Source organism: Taudactylus pleione, unplaced genomic scaffold, assembly GCF_031769625.1.
Source record: "Taudactylus pleione unplaced genomic scaffold, aTauple2 ptg001547l, whole genome shotgun sequence".
NCBI lineage: Eukaryota > Metazoa > Chordata > Amphibia > Anura > Myobatrachidae > Taudactylus > Taudactylus pleione.
In genome coordinates, this window is record NW_028285944.1 from 27,914 (window position 1) to 50,137 (window position 22,224).

General features: G+C 44.1%; 1 protein-coding gene across 6 annotated transcripts in view; it reads left to right on the forward strand.

Annotated features, from left to right (window-relative positions):
- Positions 1-22,224, forward strand: part of SESN3 (sestrin 3) — a 34,607-nt gene that overhangs the window by 990 nt on the left and 11,393 nt on the right. For 5 of the 6 annotated variants that reach the window (XR_015875821.1, XR_015875820.1, XR_015875819.1 and 2 more), the window contains exons 1-7: positions 1,926-1,995; positions 6,427-6,624; positions 8,205-8,387; positions 9,361-9,597; positions 11,158-11,305; positions 17,457-17,575; positions 21,360-21,550. Coding sequence is in view for 2 of the 6 variants with exons in the window: in XM_088463992.1 (XP_088320118.1) it covers positions 6,517-6,624; positions 8,205-8,387; positions 9,361-9,597; positions 11,158-11,305; positions 17,457-17,575; positions 21,360-21,550 (986 nt within the window). In the remaining 4 variants the exon portion in view is untranslated. Of the gene's footprint in view, positions 1-1,925; positions 1,996-6,426; positions 6,625-8,204; positions 8,388-9,360; positions 9,598-11,157; positions 11,306-17,456; positions 17,576-21,359; positions 21,551-22,224 lie in introns of those variants that run through there. The other variant, XM_088463993.1, reaches the window with a different exon arrangement.

The window sequence follows — 22,224 nt, forward strand, 5'->3', positions numbered from 1 at the left end:
CTTTGCTGTTGGTATTCTCTGCACACTGCAGGTTCTTCCTTATAACTTTTCTGACTGATAACATTTGGCGCAATTAGCCCAACCCTGATATATTTTGTATATATTGGCTTAATTCCCTTCACATGTTTACGGTTTGTTTCTGTGGCACCAGAAATGGCTGCTGTGGTTTATGTAAAGTGAGCAGGCTGGCTTACATAACTGAATATTATATAATATTCAGAGGGGGAAAAAAAACACACTTTTCCATGTTTCATTACCACAGAAATATGCATGAAATGTACTCCACTAATTCCTTCAAGGTGTAATGCAATTAGAATGTCCCAGAAAAATGCGCTATCAGGATAACGTGATTGCTGAGAGGCCAAACATATTTGCAGACTTGTGACTCATGACCTATGAGGTGGATGCCGCTGGAGTGGGATGTTTTACAATTAGTGAGGATTTAGGCCAGTCTCAGGCTGCCTACTTCTTGATTTTTCTTTTTAGGCGGTTATCTGTTTAACAGTCATTCATGTATTTTAGTATGAGGCTTTGGTAAGGGTAGTAAGTATCTGCACCAAAGACAGTGTGGAATTTTTGTACCAGAGGAGAGCTTTGCGGGTTGCTGTTATTTATAACTTGCAGCTGACCTGATTGTAAGAAATGTTCCAGCAGCACAGAGTATTTCAAGAAATCAGTGATCTGATCTTTCGGGAGGCAGTGACCTACCCCCTTACTGACTGTGAGCAGGTCTGCATGTGACATGATACACATGTCCGTACTGGAAGAAAGGAGGCCAGTGTAAAGCCACACAGTGAGCGTTATATACTGGAATGAGCAGGGTCACACAGCAGCGCAGAGTATATCAGGATATGTTTGACATGTCACTGAGGGCAGAGCTGCATATGACAGGGGCAGTGACATGAAGTGCGGAAGAGAATGGCGGCAGTAGGAAGACGCAGACTGAGAGCTGTACAGTGGAAGGAGCAGAGTCCCAGCAGCACAGAGTTTATAAGGAGATGAGTGGTGTGTTTATGAGGGCAGGGGCAGTGACATGATTGAGAAGGGGAATGGAGACCGCAGGAAGCCACATACTGGGAGCTATACAGTGGAAGGAGCAGGGTACCCCAAATAGCACAGAGCAGTAGTGTGAGACACCTGTCGAAAAGTGGTGTCAAATGCCTCACAAGCTCAGATCAGCAACAAACGGACCTAATTCAGACAATGGGGTCGATCCAATTGTCCGCGAAGGGTGCAAGTTGCCGCTGCCATGGCATTAAAATGCTGGCAATGACACCTGAACTCGCACCCCTCATGGCCCGCTCTGAGCCCGAATTCTGACAATTTTGAGCACTTTGTACGGGTTCAGGCTGCTGTAAAGTGCGGATGTTGCCGCGATGACTCGCACCTGCGAGATTATCCCGGCTAATTGGATTGATCCCAATATCTTCTAGAATTGTTTATTAACATTTCTATTCCTCCCCAGAAGTCTTGGAATGTTAAGCATATAGCCTCTATAGATAGGACTGTCCCTGTTTCTAAAGGGGCATACAGACGAGACGAGGGGACAAATGTAATAGGGTGAGAGTTTAGAAAAAGTGAGAGATTAGCAGTAACCTCTCACATTGGTCGAGTTTTTTCTTCAAATTGGGAAAAAATCTAAATGATAATTTTAAATTGTGAAAGTTTTTTTGAGTCTGAAAAACATGCAAGTTTGCTCTGTTGCTTTGTTCTCGGTCTCTTACATTGTCCGAATTTAAAAACTGTGAGAACTCACATTTTCTAAACTCTCGCCCTATTACATTTGGCCCGATATCTTCGAATGATGACTACATCGTTCAGCGATATATCATTCCATGTGTATGCAAAGAACGAGCAACGATGCACGCCCTCGCTGGATAAGAACAATATCTTTGGTCATCCGTAGATGCAGACCAATTTGGATGATAGCTTCAAGAATTGCCTGGTCAGCGATGTGGCGGGAAGACTTCACTGAAAGATATCTATCATAGATAAGTGTGTACACCTAATATCGTTTGTCCTGCACTACAGAAAGCTCAAGGGAAATCGTTCAGCGATATCATTGATGCAGCACATCGTTCCGTGTGTACCCGGCTTTAGGGGCCTATATATCAAGCTTATTTTTTTAGAAAATCATGTAGTAACTGCAGTTTCTGCATATTTTCGTGAATTGTTTCACAGAAATCTCGGGCAGGGTGCTAATTAGATCTCTGGCAGATCGCAGTCCCAGTTATTTTCAAGGGGGGGGGGTTACGATCTCCGTACCAAACTCCATCAGATGGTGTAAACTTCTTTGAGCCTATGGAGCAGGGGAGAGATCTTCCGATCTCTCCCGCAGCCTCCTGTGTGCGTCAGAAGCTGGCACTGTGCGCATGCGCAGCGTCTGCTTCCCCAGGAGAAGTCTTTCACAAACGTGAAAAGACTTCTACAATATGCCAGGGATATAACTCGCAGGGACAGCGGTTACCACAACCACTGTCCCCGTGAGTTCCCCTTGGTACATAGCGGGGATATTTTCATTAGAAATATCACACGCGGCATTGAATCTTAGTAATCGTGACAGTTCTGCGTTTTTTAATACATAGGCCCAATAAGGGCAGATGTATGAAGCTCTGGGAAGTGATAAAGTGGAGAGTGATAAACTACCAACCAATCAGCTCCCAACTGTAATTTTTCACACAGCCTCTAACATGACAGTTGGGAGCTGATTGGTTGGTCGTTTATCACTCTCCACTTTATCACTTTCCAGAGCTTCATACATCTGCCTCTATGAACCATATTCAATTAAAGGCGAAAAGCCATATTCGCCTGTTTTTCTGCAAATATTTTGCCTAAAATTTTTTTTGCCAAATTCAATTCCAGGACAATTTCGCCTAAGCGGAAACAATTCTCCAAAAAAGATTCTCCAATCAATAGCGGGTGAAAAGAAATGCTAAATCTTTATTTTGGGGTGCAAACGTGGGGAAACGACTCAGAACCCTTGAGACAGCCCCCCAAAGGACAAATCTGCAAAAAAAAACCAAAAATATAAGAACACCCCAAAAAAGACATGTCATTTTTGGGGTGAAAATTTAATAAGTGGGGAGATGAGCATAAAAAGTAGTGAAATAGACTTCTTGGGGGTCCCCAAGTATGGGTCAGGTGTTTTTGGGATTGCAGGTGCATGCAGCAGGTGGATTTTTCATGTTTTTAAAAAGTTCACTTTAGAGACATAAAAACATGCTAGCACCCATTTTCAGGTACCCCAAATGTGACAGGAATACTTATTTTCACCAAAAAATACAGCTTTATGCCATTCTTCACCACTTTTACAAAGACGCTAATAGGAAGCAATTTACACAACTTAAGTATCCAAAATAGTCTTATTAGGGCTATTAGTACACATCTATATTGATTCCCTATGTTATTGCATCTTTTTCTGGGGTACGGACTGATTTCCCCAATTCTTTCAGTACTTTTCGCCTGTTCCGCATTCGCCTATTTCCGTTTTCGCCTGTTTTGCAATTGAATTAGGCGAAAAGCGGGGACGAGCACGGAATAAATTCGCCTCTGAAACAGGCGAATGAAGCGAACAGTCGGACAGGCGAAAACTTCACCTCTAATTGAATTCCCCTCTGTGTGGTGTGTTTTTAATCTTGTTATACATATGTTCAGCTGATACTCCTTATGCTGACTATAATTATTTTCTATCCATGTATCTCAATAGAACAGTGCCACCCAGTGGTCAGGTTACCATAAAAAAAAAAAAGTTTGTTTCCATGTAATATATATAACAGTATATTACTTATTTGTTATGTTATAGTCAGTGCTTTTTTTTTCTTTATAGTCAGCATAAGTTGGGTGACTGGAGGCCTTTTATCATCTCTTTATCTCTCTTGTAACAATTGACTAATGTTTAATGTAACTAGTTTATCTATTTTTATGATGCAGTAAAGGAAACAAAATCCCGGGCTTTAAATACAAGCGTGTTGTCTGTGTCTCTTCTCTTTGTTCTGGTGCGGGGCCCCTGTTCTCTCTCCTCTGATCCATCTTTTTCATGTTCTGGCGTTCCTGCGTGATCGGGGTCACTGAGTTTGTCTGGTAAAATGAGTGAGTTGCTGAGCTTGCAGCTCCAGTCGGGTGGAGAATGAGCTTTGTGTTTGCACTCTTACTAAAATACTCCCAGCTGACCTGAAAAAAGAAGACGCACGTTACTTATAATAATGGAACTCCTGCCTGAAAAGTGCCCCCCACCCACCGTCTTTATTACAAAATAGCTCAGTAGTCATTTTACACCTGGTTTTCTAACAGAATACTATGCACTGGGTGTTTCTTGCTCTCTGTCATGTGCCCTGGCCATTCTTCTGCATTTGGCAAGCCATCTACCGAAAATTGTGCATTTAACATGCTTATTTAATCAAGGAATGTGTAATTAGAAATCACTGTACCAAAGGAGACCGTACATATTTCTGTGTTTTTTTTTTTTTTTGTTGTTGTTTTGTGGGTTTAACTTGTGTTGTGCTACTTTGTGTTATTTTGAAAGCTGCTTGTTCCAATTCAGAGCGAACGACACAAGACAGCGCAGTTGGAAACTTAGGCCCGAAAAGCCATTTTTGCGTGTTTTTGGCAGAAACTTTTCGCCGATGACGTCATTTTCGCCTGTTTTGATTTTACTCCGTATTCAATTTGGAAGACTTTTTTTCGCCTAGGCGGAAAGTCAATGCAATGTACTAGGAGGAAAGTTTTGCCTATGAATAGCAGGCGGAAAAAAGTGCAGAATTGCGGTTGTGGGGTGCAACGTTGCGGGGAACCCCCCTGCGGCCTTCAGACAGTCCCCCAAAGGTAAACTGTGTCAAAACATTTTTAAAAAAGGACACCCCAAAGGACACCCCAAAAAATCACTTTGAATTTTGGGGTAAAAAAAAAAATGTTGGGGGACAAAGTTAAAAACTAGCGAACTTGACTCCTGGGGGTCCCCAAGTATTCCCCAGGTGTTTTTATCATTGCACAGGTGGATTTTTTCACCTTTTTTTTTAAACTTCACTTTAGCAACTTTAAAATATGGTGGCCCCCATTTTCAAGTACCCCAAATTTGCTGGGATAAGTTATATTCTGCAAAAAAACCTCCTGAATACTATTCTGCACCACGTATACAAAAACGCCCCGGGGGGTGTCAGGCTGATTTCCCCAAAACTTTCAAATTGAATATGACGATACGCGGGCACGCACGCGATGTTTTTCCGCCTGCAAAACAGGCAAAGTAGGCGAAAAGTCCGGGAGGCGAAAAAGTAGAGCGGCTCAGCTCAATTTGAATACGGGCATTAGACGCATTTCATAAATGTATAGCCATGCAGTTTACGATTTGTGCCGGTGTGTACGTACCACAGCTCTAGCTGAGAAGCTAATGTTTCTTAGGAGTAAAATTCTCATAGCCCAACTGTCAATCCCTCAACTCACTATTCATCTAGACATCCTCCTGCAGAACACAGAATTATGTAGCAATAGTAACATTCCCTTTTTAGGTTTTTTTTTTTTTTTTTTGGAGTCTGATTTTCCCAGTAACTTTGTATCACAGAACGTACCCAATGACTGTTCTCCTTCTTGTTACTCCCTGTATTTGCAACTGATAAGTGGCATTTCAGGGAGTTATGGTGGGTGCCAGGATCCCGTCTGCACTGCCTTAGGTTTCCTGTAACGTAGAACTTAGGTTTGTGAAATGATGGCATCGTATATAACAATTGCCCTTAACGCTGCGGTACTTTTGCATGGAGTGTGTCTGCATTGTGTGATTTTTCCATTGGCAGCTACTTGCAGGCAGGAACAGGCAAAAACCGTCTTTATACGGCTGTTCTATGCCGGGTGCAGAACACACCACTGTGCTACTACTGACAATGGTTGATAACAGATAGCAATAGTTTGCACTCTGTTGTCCGGTACAGAATGAAATTAAGCTCTGTTATGCTAACTTTGGCATGTACATCTGTGAATGTCATTAGTAGCTTAAACCTTTGCATTGTATTTTTATTTTTTTTCCAAAAATAAAAACACATATAAAGGGTGGAATTCAGTTCTCTGCCATGTGCGGTTGTGCATATGACTGAAAATTACGGTACCCAACATCGCAAATTTTCCTGCGCACCTCTATGTGCGAAACTCCCTGCCTGAAATGAAATCGTCCCATTGCTGCGTGTGATAACTTTTCTGCATAGAACATCAGTGATTAAAAGCCACTGAAATGAAGTTTATGTTAAAGCTATAATAAGTAGCCTTTGTTCCTCTCTCTGTACATTATTTGGGTGGGTGCTGCCAGTAACCGGCAGATATTTCTGGAATCTGTTGAATGTGGATCTGGTTTTCGCTTGAGTGTAAATCTTGATGTTAGGGGAGCTGTTTATCTAAGGGAATGTCTGCTTTTCAGTCTCCTGAGTATTGTTCTCTCTCAATTAGTTTGGCCAAACCAACGATGTGGTTACACTCATTAATCGACTGGTGGAAGAATACAGCACGTCCGGCCGCCTGGACAACATCACGCGAGTCATGAGCCTCCACCCGCAATACCTAGAGTCCTTCCTCCGCACGCAGTTTTATATGCTTCGTATGGACGGACCCCTGTCTTACCATTACAGACACTACATAGCGATCATGGCAAGTATCCATTTTGTTAGTTATGCTCTATTTTACCTTCCAAAGAAAGTTATTTTGGGACTTAGGGGTCTAGTTACTAAGCAGTGTTAGGAGACAGAGTGAAAAGTGATAAGGTGCCAGCCAATCAGCTCCCAACTGCCATCTCACAGGCTGTGTTTGAAAAATGACAGTTGGGAGCTGATTGGCTGACACCTTATCACTTTTCACTCTGTCTCCTAACACCGCTCAGTAAATAGACCCCTTATATCTGATGGCGTCAGCCTCTCAGTTTTTTTTCATTGGTTAAAAAAATGCTTTCCTGGTATGTCTCTGTGGATTTATTTGTAGGACATTTCAAAATGGAGTCTGTCTTGCGTTAAAAGCGTGTGCAATAGTCAATACAGGTTTTATTAATAACTACTGGCTCCATTTGTTTAATTCAGGGCATGACATGACTGAGACCAACTGTTTTGACGCTGGAATAATGAAAAGTAAATGATGGAGTTTTAATGGATAAATTCATGTTCATGGACTTTTGTTTTTTTCCACAAGTGAAGGCAATTTGTGTCCTTTTATACTGTGAAGCCACCAGTGCCACCACTAATATGCAAATTATCCCATTTGGATTTATCAACACCGTATTGATGGCCCCAAGCCTCCGGGTAATAGAGACTGAAGGCAGGATCACGCTAACGTTCTCAGTGCTCGTGAGGCGGCTGACTGTTTGACCATGGTCTGTGGATAGGACGATTCCGCTCAGCAGGCGCACTCAGTAGTCCGCTCCCAATCGTTAAAGAGAAAACGTTCAGCGAGGGACCAGATGGTCTGTGTATTAAACATAACTTGCCGGTTGTGCTGTATTTTATGCACTCTCTCTGAGGCACTCTCACATTTTATCTTTTTCAAGGGTTGATCAAAGCATCCAATCAGATTCTAGCTATCACTTATCTAGTACATTCTATAAAATGATAGCTAGAATGTGATTGGCTGCTCTGGGGCAACACCTCCACTTGTATACTTTAGACAGTTGGATAAATCTCCCTCAAAAGTATATGAATCCAGATTTAGGTTGATATGAAAGTGGCCAAATAAGTCACCACAACATCAATTCTCTGCCATATGTGTCGCATGCACAGCTCCTTCCTAGTCTTCCTGCTGCCTGTGTACACTAATAATAAGATAATGTCATTTTTCTAATGCAGTTAAGAATAGGAAAGCAAGAGTCCTGTTACTCTGGGCAACGCCATCTATTTCCTGTGTACCACTTAATTATCAAAAATAAAAATATGTCCCTTATCTGTACTAGTGTGTTCTTATGAAGGTCGTCAATTATAGGAGGGGAAATAAGTTCGGAGCTGGACATCGCCTTAATGGCCAGCTGCGCACATTACCATCTAATACGGTGCGCAATCTTCAGCCACTGCCCTGCGCACCTCTGTGGCGTGTGTGGAAAGATGAGAGAAGAGATTAGTCTTGGAGTGCCTCCGCCCATGTGTTAAAAGGGCACTCCATCCACATCGCACAGCATTTAATACCCCCCATAGGTGCTTTAGTAGGTTTGCTTTTGTAATGGTTATTCTAGCCTTGTTTTGCCCTTTCAGGCTGCGGCACGGCACCAGTGTGTGTACTTGATAAACATGCACGTGGATGAGTTTCTGAGCACCGGAGGATCCTCGGAATGGCTGAACGGGTTAGAGTACGTGCCCCAGAGGCTAAAAAATCTAAATGAAATCAACAAGCTACTTGCACACAGGCCCTGGTTAATAACGAAAGAGCACATACAGGTAAGCCGGCACACCTGGGGAGAGCAAGCTTTCATCTGCGCTTAGCAAACATGATTAAGAGGGAGTGAAAACTGTTTTATAGGTTCTAATGAGCTCTGGGTCCCACAGGAGCCTGACCTAGAAGACGCACAAAGAGAACAGCAACGTGTTCTAAGACGCACATAGAGAAGAGCAGCGTGTTCTAAAAGACGCACATAGAGAAGAGCAGAGTGTTCTAAGACGCACATAGAGAGCATTAGAGAGTTCTAAGATGCACATAGAGAAGAGCGGTGTGTTCTAAGACGCACACAGAGAAGAGCGGTGTGTTCTAAGACGCACACAGAGGAGCAGCGTGTTCTAAAAGACGCACATAGAGAAGAGCAGAGTGTTCTAAGACGCACATAGAGAGCATTGGAGAGTTCTAAGACGCACACAGAGAAGAGCGGCGTGTTCTAAGACGCACACAGAGAAGAGCGGCGTGTTCTAAGACGCACACAGAGAAGAGCGGCGTGTTCTAAGACGCACACAGAGAAGAGCGGCGTGTTCTAAGACGCACACAGAGAAGAGCGGCGTGTTCTAAGACGCACACAGAGAAGAGCGGCGTGTTCTAAGACGCACACAGAGAAGAGCGGCGTGTTCTAAGACGCACACAGAGAAGAGCGGCGTGTTCTAAGACGCACACAGAGAAGAGCGGCGTGTTCTAAGACGCACACAGAGAAGAGCGGCGTGTTCTAAGACGCACACAGAGAAGAGCGGCGTGTTCTAAGACGCACACAGAGAAGAGCAGAGTGTTAAACTATTACTGAATTTGAATATCGTCTATAATTGCCCAAAACGTGTGGTGGCAGGAAAGCTAGACATTGTAATGGTAATTATTAAATGCAGTGTATGTTTGTGGCTGCTGTGACCCTTAAATATGCTTAGGCTACTGCATGGGTTTTCTCAAAGTAATTTTTCTGATACCATATTCCCGTAATTCTATTTTATATCCCAGAAACTGGTGAAGACGGGAGAGAACAACTGGTCGCTGGCTGAGCTGGTGCACGCCGTGGTACTGCTGGCTCACTACCACGCATTGGCAAGTTTTGTGTTTGGCAGCGGCATAAATCCCGAGAGAGACCCCGAACCATTGAACGGGCCCCATCTAGTGGTGAAAAACAAGTTTTGCGTTTGCGATCTTGCTAATGACAACAGCATAGAGAACACAAGCCTCATGAGTAACGGCACAGAGGTCAGTGAAGGGGCGGGTGTATGAGTGCTTTCAGAGAGTGAGAGAGAGTGATTAGGCTAAAATAAAACATATTCTGATGCTAAGAAACAATGGTTATATGATACATTGGGCCTAGGTAAACCATCACAACACATGCACAGTATGAAAAACATCGTCCAGCTGCACAAACATCGGTGTAGTGTCCACCTCTAAATCAGGCCCTCTGTATCCTTTTTTGGCTTCAGTTCTAAAAATAAGAGGATAATAAAGACGTGGGGCCTTATGTGATAGCCGACGAGATGCATGTACAGACGCGATTCCTGGTTTCACTATTTAAATTATTATCTCTTTAAAAGTAATCTTAATTTTTGGAATCTCTCCTGGACTGTATCCCGTCGGCTGTTACATAAGGCCCATAGTATGTGCTTACGTTTGTATCTTCTGTGTCGTTAATTATTTATTAGCAGTTATTCATATAGCGCACACAGGGCCTGATTCAGCAAGGATCGCAGGTGCCAATACGCACGCACGCATTCGGAAGATTGTGGCGTGCTGCGCATGCGAGAACTAGCTGCTGCGGTCGGGACTGCGATCACAGAGGCTACGCAGACCCCTGGCAGAGTGATTGACAGGGAGTGCCGTTTGTGGGTGGTGACCGGGAGGTGGTCGGGCGAACGCAGGCGTGCCAGTGCGTTTCAATGGCGTTGCATGGGCATGCATAAATGATCCACTGTGATACCATACGCAGCCTGAGGCCTCATAGCGTGCGCTGAAGTTAGCAATTCCTGAGTGCGGTCTGACCTGCCTTAACTGTGCGTGCGGGTCCGATGTTACCGATTATTTCGCTATGTTGCCTAATGATGTGAGTAAGGGGAAGTGGGCGTCCTTATGTCAGGCTGCGATCGCAATGTGAATGCACACATTTACATATCACCGCTGATATTGGTAACTGCGCTGCGTGCGTATAAGCAGAATAGCGATCTGTGCTGAATCAGGCCCACATTCCGCAGCGCTTTCATTATTGTGGAAGTAAAATGTCTAAGTGGTCTTTAGATGTATAACAAGCTTCAGAGATGAACGCTGTGCCGATACCTACGCATTGAGCGATTATCGGTAAGCTGCGCATGCGTCAAGGTACATTACCGTAATCGCTCGCAGCAACTATTTATTTGCAGCGTGATTGACAGTCAGGGAGGGTGTGGGGGAGGTAATGGGGAGGGCGGCAAAAAAGACGCGTGTCGCCATAGTTTTCGGGGTGCGTCACCTCCTATGCCTGCGACCCCGTACGCAATAAAAATGTCTCCGGCCTCTCAGTTCCCGCGCCGTAGGGTTACGCAGAACTGTGATAATCTCATGATCTGTGACCAATGCTGAGTCTCTGTACGCAGATACTTGGATTTGCAAAGCCGCAGGTGGGCGTCCTTAATACATTCCTCGGCGACTGCGACATATGCATATATGCGCACAGCAGCTGCGTACGGGATCGCAGCGGCGATGGCATTGGCGTACAACTCTGAATCAGGAATAACTATAGGAGCAATAGACAATGTTCTGAAACTGACCATTTACAATGATTTGCAGAATTCCGACTACGAAAGTGAATTAGAAACTTTGATAGAAAGAATGAAGAAACTCCAAGAGGAACGAGAGGAAGAGGAGGCATCGCAGGAAGAGATGGCCACGCGTTTTGAGCAAGAAAAGAAGGAAAGTCTTATGGTCGTCTCTGCAGGTGAGTGAGATGATTTGATCGCCCCCACGCGGCGGGTGCAGACATATTTTGCGCGGTGTCAGCAATCCAATCCGTTGTCGTCACATGTCGTGTAGTCGCTGACACCACTGTGTGTATGCAATGGGAAACTTCAAGATAAGAATCTGACAGGTGAGGCGTGCGTTCTGCAGCTCTTGTCTCTGACCTTCAGCTAGTTATACATTAGGTTATGTAAAAAAGTGACAGAATAATACACGTTATGTAATAAAAAAAAAAAAAGGGACGGACCTGAACCTTTCTGCCCTTGTAGTCAGAAGAGGAGGTAGACGAGTATATTAAGGTAATGCACAAGTTGGGAGCTGTAAGTAAATGTCTCCTTGTGTTTGACATTAAAAATGACACTTTAGCAGTAGGCAGTGCTGATCTGACCTGAGAACCTGCAGAAAATCGTCAAGCTATGTACATCCAACTGAAATTCCGAGCACTGCCCCTGCAGGTGTAACCCCTACATTTCTAGCCTGCAGTACCCCAGGGGATGTGACAAAGTGCATAGCTGTCACTGTACGTATGGGGAAGTTACCATTCCCGCAGAGCAGATGTGATATATAATATTTCATAATAACAATGTCAAACCTTTAGCTAAAAGTGATATTTGTACAACCTTTTCCATTAAATTACCTTTTTAGCTTTTTATTTACGAAAGAAAACCTGTTTTTCTGGCTCTTCTGTATTAGCTTTTTTTAGTTTTAAATAAATACTTCATTGGGGGTCAGCTGCAGGGAATTGTACAGCCTTGGGTATTGACAACTCCAAAATGAATAATGCTCTGTCTATAGCAGATCCACAAGCTAGTGCCAGAGGAGCAGTGGTTGGTTACTTGTAGTACGTGGAAGTAGCAGGTAGCAGAGCTGTTGCACACTGTTATGGATGTTTGTGAATACTGGCGCACAGGGAAAAGATACTCTACTCCAGAGGTTCCCAAATGCGGTCCTCAAGGCTCCCCAACAGTTCAGGTTTTACAGATATCCATGGCTGAGCACAGGTGACTTAATTAGTGCCTCAGTCAACTTGATTTGACCACCTGTGCTCAACCATGGATATCTGTAAAACCTGAACTGTTGCGGAGCCTTGAGGACCGCATTTGGGAACCTCTGCTCTACTCCATGGCAACCACTCAAGATAGTCGCCTTAATGTTTTTTAAAACTTTGATAAACAAAAATATAAATGCTTCCTTACTGTGGGTTACAGCACTTATGCACCAGTTTCCATAAATGCCCCACTATGGGCTGAGCTGCGCGGTCTCACCGGTGCCTGTTTTCCAGTACTCACTTCGTGCTAGCTGGCAGCATTTGCGTCTTCATATTATCTGGAGTTTGACATCATGACTGAGTTTATCGTCTTTACGAGACTGAACTGGTTCTTGCTAACATCCTAACTGCAGCACTGTTTACTGATCACTTTACTGATATGCGTTTACATACACGAGACATCAACATTTCAGAGAATATAGACTGTAGTTTCCAAGAAGGACAGTGTGCATTTTACCCACTAATTATTATTATTATTATTATTATTATTATTATTATTATTATTATTATTATTATTATTATTATTATTATTAAATAAATGATAAATGACCCATTCTGACTGATGCCAAATTAGTCCAGTCGTGGATTTTCAAAACTTTAATTTACTAAAATAGGTGTAGAGAGGAGTACAGGACAGCTGCAGGGAAGGTGTAGAGAGGAGTACAGGACAGCTGCAGGGAAGGTGTAGAGAGGAGTACAAGACAGCTGCAGGGAAGGTGTAGAGAGGAGTACAGGATAGATGCAGGGAAGGTGTAGAGGAGTACAGGACAGCTACAGGGAAGGTAGGGAGACATCCCTACATTGAAGAACAAGATAATATAATTAGGTGCAAAATATAAATAGAGAAACATTGGCCCTCATTCAGAGCCGCTCGTTAGCGGCAGTACGCTCGTTCCGAGCGATGTTTGCACATCTGCGCATGCGTACGGTTTTTAGTACGCATGCGCGAACCAGTCAGTGCGGCCGAAAATCGTTGGTACGCAATATAGCGAGTGCCTGCTATTTTGAATGACAGAATGAGGCGTATGTGGGTGGTAACAGGGGAAGGTGCTTGAAAATGGGGAGTGGAGATCCGAACGCAGGCGTGCTTAAAGGTCAAAACGGGCGTTTTATGGGTGTGTATATTTAAAACAGCAGCGTCATTGTTCACGTCACTGGGTTATTTTATAGCCAGAACTGCTCGCAAATTTGTGGTAGCAAACACCAACCACAAGAATAGCGAGCAGTTCATACGCTGGTCGATGTACTCGATAAATCTAAGAAATAGCGGACATGACGTAGGATGCGAGCGGCCAGGGGGCGTTTTTAACAAATAAACGAGCGTATGTTTTGCTCGCTCGTTCAGACTTAGAGGTGTGAACAGACTGCAATGTGCGTACGGATCATTTGAATAGCCACCCCTTGTTTTAAAACGAACGACCGCAAATAGCGAACGGCTCTGAATGAGGGCCATTGATCTAGACGTCCCAATTTCTCTAAAAACTTGCCCAGGTAATACTTTTTTTTTTACACAGAATATAAACCCCAACATATAAAAATCAAACACTCAATATTTGCACAGTTGTATAAACGTCTCGACAGACAATAGTTTACAGCGTTATAAGTATATAAGAAATCACGGGAAGCATGGTGTCACTTTATCGCAGGAGCGCGGTAGGAATTTCATCGTTTAGGAAAAACTCTAGAGATACCGCTAGTTCTGAATAGGGTACATTGATTCAGGGAGACGGCAGACCCTGGTCACGTGCGGAACATGGGTGCCACTTAGATGTTCCGGTGATGTACCATCGGGAAAGGCTTTGTAAACACAAGATCTTGAAACCGAGGCGTAAATGGGCTGTGTCAGTCATATACGATCGCCATAATGATGCGATGATGGCGCATGGTGGCTGACACTACTTGTTTATTGCATTCTCAATAGCAAACATGGGCAGTTTGTTGCTGAACTACAAGCACCAGCATGTCCTATCAGCTGTTTCTTAGGGAAGGGGGGGCAATGAACTCCAAAATGGAGCGAGGAAGAATAAAGAGGGAAAAATACGAAGTACGGTTTAGATAATTGTTGTTTTTTGGGTTATTTTAAATATATATATTGTACGCTTTCCGTCCGTTTCTTCCCGCTTCCAGAGTGATGATTTGATTGGTTAATGAAGCAGAGTGCATGGCGCATGACTCGTGGTTTGTATTAACCACTGATTGCTAGCAGCTACTGAGGGCCATCTGGCGCTCTATTTGGTACAGCTCAGGGGAGCTGTCTGAGAATCAGCACCAAGGTCAGATGCAGTCAGCCAGCCGGTAATTAGCTCCATGGAAGTTACTTACACAACGTGGGTACCTTCCTCTGCAGGGATAAAAGACATGTTATTTGCTTAGTAACACATTGTTAGAGCTCTATAGTGTCGCTTGGCTACTGCAAACACCAGCCCCAGTCGCTTCTCGCCTACCCAGGCACTAATCTATACAACTGACATTTTCACTGACATCTCCACTTGGTTATTTAACGGGTCTGAAGCGCAAAGATCCATTGATTTGGGGGATTTTCAAAGCTGCAAAGTATCCCCTCTATTGGTTTATGGATTTCTACAGTAAAGTTCATTGATTTTATTTCCAATCTGGAAAGCTGCAAATGATTTGATACCACTGGAAAGATTCTGTGCAGTGGAACCACGCGTGGCATGTATCAAACATCAGGCCCTTTCTATTGCTCATCTTGGACAAAAAGACTTCACCGAATGCCGGTTGTGGCTAACGGTTTAAAAAGCAAGCAGAGGCCTGAATATACATTACATGCTGCATATTACTAAGCAGAATAATAGACCTGAAACAACTGCAGTGTCTTATATAGAATATCTCTTATGTTCTCTCACTCCTACACAGGAGCTTGTCATGGTAGGAGGAGAATGTTGCTCTAAGAAAGCCGATGATGACTGACAGCTAGGTAGACTTGTCAAGCAGAGACTCAGAATGCAAACTGGTTGGATCATGCATAGGGGCAGCAGTGTCACTAATCGTTTATAACCTATATCTGATGACATCAAGCAGTATGGTATAAAAAGGTTGACATTCGGAAGGTTGAATGGAAAGTAAAATGGTCGACATGGTCATTAGGTCAACCATCATTCTGTGGACAAGTATCTAGGCCGACAGGGTTAAATGGTCGACATTCACATGTCGACACTATATATATATATATATATATATATATATATATATATATATATATATATATATATTATATAATTTTTTATTTTTTTTTTTCCTCGTTCTAAACCTAACCCTAGGGATGTCATCTCCGTCCATCTACTGACAATATGTCCCACAATACTGTAGGCCTGATTCAGATGTGGATGCAAATGCCACTCGCCATGTAACGCAGATCCGGCGGCCATCAGCCTGCTGAGTAAGACTAACATGCAGCAGACACAGCAGGTCTCCAGACCATACTTACCGACCTTGCCGGGGACCTGCTGCTCTCATCTTTGGGGGGCCAGACTATAGAAGTAATTAGGCCCTGCCCCCTTTACAGATAACCCGCGTGATTCGCAGGTCTGTGAGGAGTAGGGCGGGCCTAAATGACACCATTTGCACCATTTAGCCCCGCCCCTTCCCTACGGACCTGGAAATTCCACATACAATTTTCCCATCCTGCCCTCTTCACTAGAAGTGGGCGGGATGCAGGAGATATGCCTACTCTTCCAGGGTTGCGGGGGGTTACCCGAAAAATCGTGAGCCTCCCTGGAGAGTAGGCATGTATGCTCCAGACACTCAGAGGGCTCTCCTGCTGCCAGCAAGAACGCTGTGGATAATTTGTGGACACCAAGAACACCGTGTTTAATTGGCCAGACACACCTGCGTTTTTCTAACCCCCCCCCCCCATTAACTCCCCCAAACGCTGACTACCTGTCACCCAGCGTTGCACCTTACACGCATGCGCAATGGCAAACAACCGCTCAATCTGTGTAAATATCAGCATTGCGTTCACAACTGAATCACACCCACTGTACGCGTCCCACTGAAACACTGAATATATGTAATTGGACTGGATGCTGCTTCTTTCTAACATCAGACGGTGTGAAATATACTGCATTTATTGGCAGGACACTACTCGGGCCAATGAAATTCATGACTGGTCTTTATAGGGATACAACTATGGCTGTCATTTATGGTAACAGCTGGGGATTGGAGTAACTATCATCAGTCTTGTGCAATGTGGGGACCGCTAATGGGGAAGGGGATATTTAGAGTTTCTTATCCCCCATTACCTTTGTGTCCAAAGGAATGATTTATTCTTCAAAAGTTCTAAACGTTTACCATAGGGATTTAGGACCTCATTCAGAGTCGGTCGAAGCGGGGGCACGGTCGTACGCCACCGATGTTTGCTAAACTGCGCATGCGTAAAGTTCGCAATGCGCATGCGCAAACTAGCTGCAATGATCAGAAATTTCTCTCTCCTTGAACACAGCCAGGTCGGTAGTTTGAGTGACAGAATGAGGCGTTTGTGGGTGGTAACAGGGGAAGGTGCTTGAAAACGGGGGAGTGGAGATCCGAACGCAGGCGTGCCAAATTACGCGAACAGCGTTTTATGGGAGTGCATACGGTTTATGGGAGTGCATAATTAACAAAGTAGCGTCATGGCACATGTGACATGGGAGGTTTTTACACTGACTTGATCATAGTGCTTAAGAGAGGGTATGGTCAACCTTAAGCTCTACGACCAGTTCCGATCAATCCTTATATGCCCGGAGATGACGTGTAAAGCGTACGAGAAGGGGGCGTATTTTTTTGTCTTACGGCCGCTTCCTCCCCTTGGTCGGCCAGCTACCGATCTGAACTTAGGGACGCAACTTGCGAGGGAATCATTTGCATATCCGACCCCTTTTCCCGTGCGGCCGCTTCGACCGACTCTGAATGAGGTCCTTATTGTGTGGCAACTGCTTTTTGTGTGTTGTGTGGTTTTTATTGTTAAGTCTGAAATACTGTAGTCCTGAATTGTAAAGTGCTTTTGAGATACAAGTCTTAAAGCTAGGAGGATTTGCCCTGGAAGTTTGAAAAACCCCTTACACTATTACCTTTCTCCGCTCAGCATTCGATGATGATGTGGTTTCAATGTCAAACGCTTCCCGATATATAGAAGACCCTGGATTTGGATATAAAGATTTTGCAAGGCGGGGAGAAGAACATCTGCCTACATTCCGAGCACACGTACGTACAGTATGCACCATGCCTTTTACACAGACTTTGGGAAAGAGACCGAATGCTAGTGCTGTCCCAGTGACTACTAATAATGACCCAGTAACAGGCAATAAAAACTGTGACGGTCATTGTAAATAAGTCTGCCAGCACAAATGAGACTCAGATCAGCACCTCCTGGGTTACAAAACGTTACGTCATAGACATCCCAGCCCTATGATAGCGCCGGTTACCACATGTTTTACCTGTTAAATGAAAAAATTGAAAAAAGAAAAAAATTTTAGCATGATTTAGTTAATGTTTTATTATGGTCCAGGACATACACCAAGCTCTATAATGCCCAAAAATTAAAAATATTAACTTAATTTTGGTACCAATGTAAAATAAATGTGATTATTATTAAAAAAAATATAGTGTGTATATATATGTGTGTGTGTGTGTGTGTGTGTAATATATATATGTGTGTGTGTGTATATATATGTGTATGTATGTATATGTATATATATGTATTAAATAATTTTATTTATTTGTTTTATTATTTTTCACCAGAGTGAAGATGTTAATGTTAAAATGTGGACTATTTAGGCACAAACCTCTGGCAGCAAAATTGCTAATAATAAATATTAGAAATGGGTTTAAGCTACTTAGACATGGGCAGGGCTACAACGTAAGCGCCTGAATATCCAAACTAGCCATAGAATTAGTAATAATATTTTATTTATTTATATAGCACTTTTCTCCAATAGGACTCGATCTATAGCATGAGCATAATACAGAGGTTTAGATTAAAAAAAAAATACAGAAACCATGATTAATAGTACAGAGGTGTTGCAGCCATTTTGGGTTATCAGTTCCAAGCATTATTCATCCTACCTACGAAGGATCCAGGTGCGGCCATTTTAGGCGCCCTACATAGCATTCCACTGGGCAGAATAGTGGAAGAGATGACCTACAATGGGGAAGATCTTTGCACAGTCAATAGCGTACCAGGCGAGGCAGCCATGTTGGGGGCACCATATTCGTTACAATGTACGATAAGCAATACATGTAAACAAGACATACAAAGATAAATTGAACACCTGCATTGGAGACTGAATCAACTGTGCAGGTAGACAAACTTTCTTGGGGTGTGAAAAGTGTAGCCAGAGAGAAAGTAAATCCCCAGATGTACAAGATGAAGTTGGTTTTACCTGTGAAGAAAGGCGAGATGGGATTTTTAACTCCAGTTAGAACTCTGTATCCTTGTCATAGGTGACAGGGCTAGAACAGTCTTTATAATCTTCAGATAATATAAGAAAGTTTACAAGATTCAACTGAACTTTGGGCCTGATTCATTACGGATTGCTATTGCGATCGCAGCTGCGATTATGCACGCAGTACTGCTGCGAAAATAGGCTAATAGCATAGAGACACCCACTACCGCTTTCTCACATCCGTAAGACCTCGCAGTCCTGCTTATACATTGGTGACATCAGCCCCTCACGCACAATTGCAGCAGGTCTGACCTTACTCAAAAATTGCAAGTCTCATCGCACGCTGTGCGTACTCAAGCTCCCCCCCCCTTCCCGCAGCCTAAACCTAACCCTCCCCCAAGTGCCTAACCATAACCCTTTACCCCAATACTTACCATAGGGATTTCAGCAATCTGAATGCTGGCGCCGGAATTTCTGACTGGTACCGGGATTCCGGTGCCGGCTTCCCGACGGCCGAGATATTAACTACATCTCCAACCAAGCTGTAACCAATCAGAACAGAATAATAGTCACAGGGTTCATGTAAGCTGTAACCAATCAGAACAGAATAATCACCGCGTTCAACCAAGCTGTTACCAATCAGAGCTGAGTAATAAAGTTCTACTATACTGACCAATCAGAGCATTCAGACTGTCACAATGTTCAACAAAACTGTAACCAATTAGAGCATGGACCAATCTGTAGATCACCTTGCAGCCAATTGGAGCATAAGCATTTAAAACACTAGAATAAAAACCTACAAAATTTTTTTAAATAAAGTCTTAGTGAACAGAGCTTTGGTCAGCTAAGTTTTACATCCAGGCATTAGAACATCTGTAAAACAAATGACAAACTCAAAAGCAATAAAATATTATGAAACATGCCTCCAGGTGAGACAAAGTCCAGGCACCCAGCTCGTTCCGATAAATATTTCACAGCTACAGACAACAGATTTATTGTTCATGTGAAGCACACAAAGAATGTCCTTACACACATAGGGATGAGAAATAACAGAGCAACGCTCTCATTCCCCCCTATCTAAGGAGCTCAAAACTTATATCGGCGCCCTGTAGGCGAATAGCAGCTGGTAGTGAGAAACCACTGTGGTGGCCCTAAAGCAGGTAGTATATAATAAGATATATATAAGGTAGAGTAGAATAATACCCCTTTTACACCAGAGCAAAAACCTGGGTTTTTGCTGGGTCTACCCGGGTCGCAGCTCAGTGTAAAAGGTCCCTGAAAAATAACCCAGGTCAAGTGACCCTGCAATCCAACCCAGGTAGCTACCAGGGTTGGACCCAGGATGGACCCGGGTAATGGTGCAGTGTAAATGGTGCAACCCGGGTTATCTGACCTGGGTCATACCTAAAATGAGCTGATTGGTGGTTGTGGACCAGTCACCTCCCACTTTTTATGACCTCACAGGTTTAGCAGGGCAGACCTGAGTTCATGTGAACAGGGCTGACCTGGGAGTAACCCAGATCGAAGGTGCAGTGTAAATGGGTCTGACCAGGGTTGGAACCATGTCCAAAAACCCAGGTCAGACCTGGGTTTTTGGTGGAAAAGAGGTATAAGATATAAAATGAAATCCTGAGGCCTAATAATACATAAAATGATTGATTTTAAAAACCAGGATTAGTCTAATTTACTAAGATTTTGTGCTTTTTCTGCAGCAATGCTGATGAAACTATACCGATCAGTGATTTCTATGGTCTATTTAGGGCAGGGCCCTTATCGGAGAAGGAACATCTGAAGGTGCCCAGAAAGGGGGGCATAAACTCTCGGGGGGAGGAGTGTGGCCTTATAGCACCTCCCCTTTCCATCACATTAGGAGGCGTGCCCATTACTCGCCGATATGCTGGGCTGCCCCCCACTGTGAACACAAGCCGTGCACGCCTTCATCCACAACTGTTTGTAGAAGTGATTTTCAGAAACCTGAGACTCCGTTGAAATACTTAGCACCTTGTAGACTGTATAAAACCATTGGACTCTTGGGTCCATGGACAATCATTTGCATTGAATTTGGTTATAGCAATACAATGGGGGAGATGTATGAAGCAGCATCAGCGTACGTTATGTGCGCTGATACCGCTTCTCCCCGATGTATGATCGGGGGTTTGACAGTAAATGACGCCCCTGTCATTATCGGCGCTGCTACCTACAAAATAGCAGCACCGATAGCCTGGGCCATGTATGAACAGTCAGTTCGCCTGACCGTTCCGCCCTCTGCAGCTGTTGCTATCTACAGCGCAATAGCACTATGTTGATCCGCTGTGGTCTCTAGCGGGGATCGCCAGAGCGGGGAGTTAAAACTCTCCCCGCTCCGGCCGATGAGATGTTCATACATCTCACCGAGGCGAAGCAGGAAGCACTAACTGTGAGATGCCGCTATAATACATCTCCCCCATTGACTGAAGTTCTATCCTAATGTCCATCCCTAGAAAAAAATATTTTATATTGTTGCAACATCTCCGTTGATATGAGAAAGTTCCATTGTATCAGAGGCTGTGTGATCGTGCACGTAAATCATCCCCTATGTGTCCTTTCGCTTCTTTCCGGCACAGGACTACTCTTGGGAAGATCATGGTTTCTCACTGGTAAACCGGCTCTACTCAGACATCGGCCACCTTCTAGATGACAAGTTTCGAATGGTCTATAATCTCACCTACAACACCATGGCCAGGCGTGAAGGTGTGGATACCACCATGCTGAGGAGAGCCTTGTTTAATTACGTTCACTGTATGTTTGGAATCAGGTATGTACATGTGCGCCCCACTGCTCTAGAACTCACTACTTCATCCCATCTGACTCTGTGCCAGCATGTACACCCTCAAACAGGCCCTTAAGACTCACCTCTTCATAAAAGCTCATCAGCCTTCCTCATGACCCATGACTCTAGTCCTCTGTCCTCCCACCTTCTCTCGTTTCTCAGGTCACATTCCTGGTTACACCCCTCCGTTTAGACTGTAAGCTCTTACGCGCAAGGAGCTTCTTCCCTCGTTGTCTCCACCCAGCACTGTCCTGGTCACCACCATTGCATCTCTATCCATATCTCCCATCCCCCACCAGCATCTCTAATCCTGTGTGTCCAGTGCACACAAGTTCCTAAGCCCCTCACCACACACCCTGTTCCCAGGACATTATCCTGCACCCAGAACAATCTGGTCCTACCCCCTCCTACGCTGCCCTCACCTTTCCAGTGACCTCTTTGGGAAGATGGCGCAGCGCAATGAAAGCAAAGACTCGTTAGCGCCTTTTGCTGTCTTTGCTGCTATGTGCCATCTTCCCGAATATCACTGGAAAGATGACGTCGCGGAAGAGGGGAGACTCGATTGCCTGTACAAGGTAGGATGTGGCGCAGTGGGGGGGGTTGCTGCTCGGGAGGGCCCCCTCAGCCATTAATACGCCCCCGCATAAATGACAGACGAG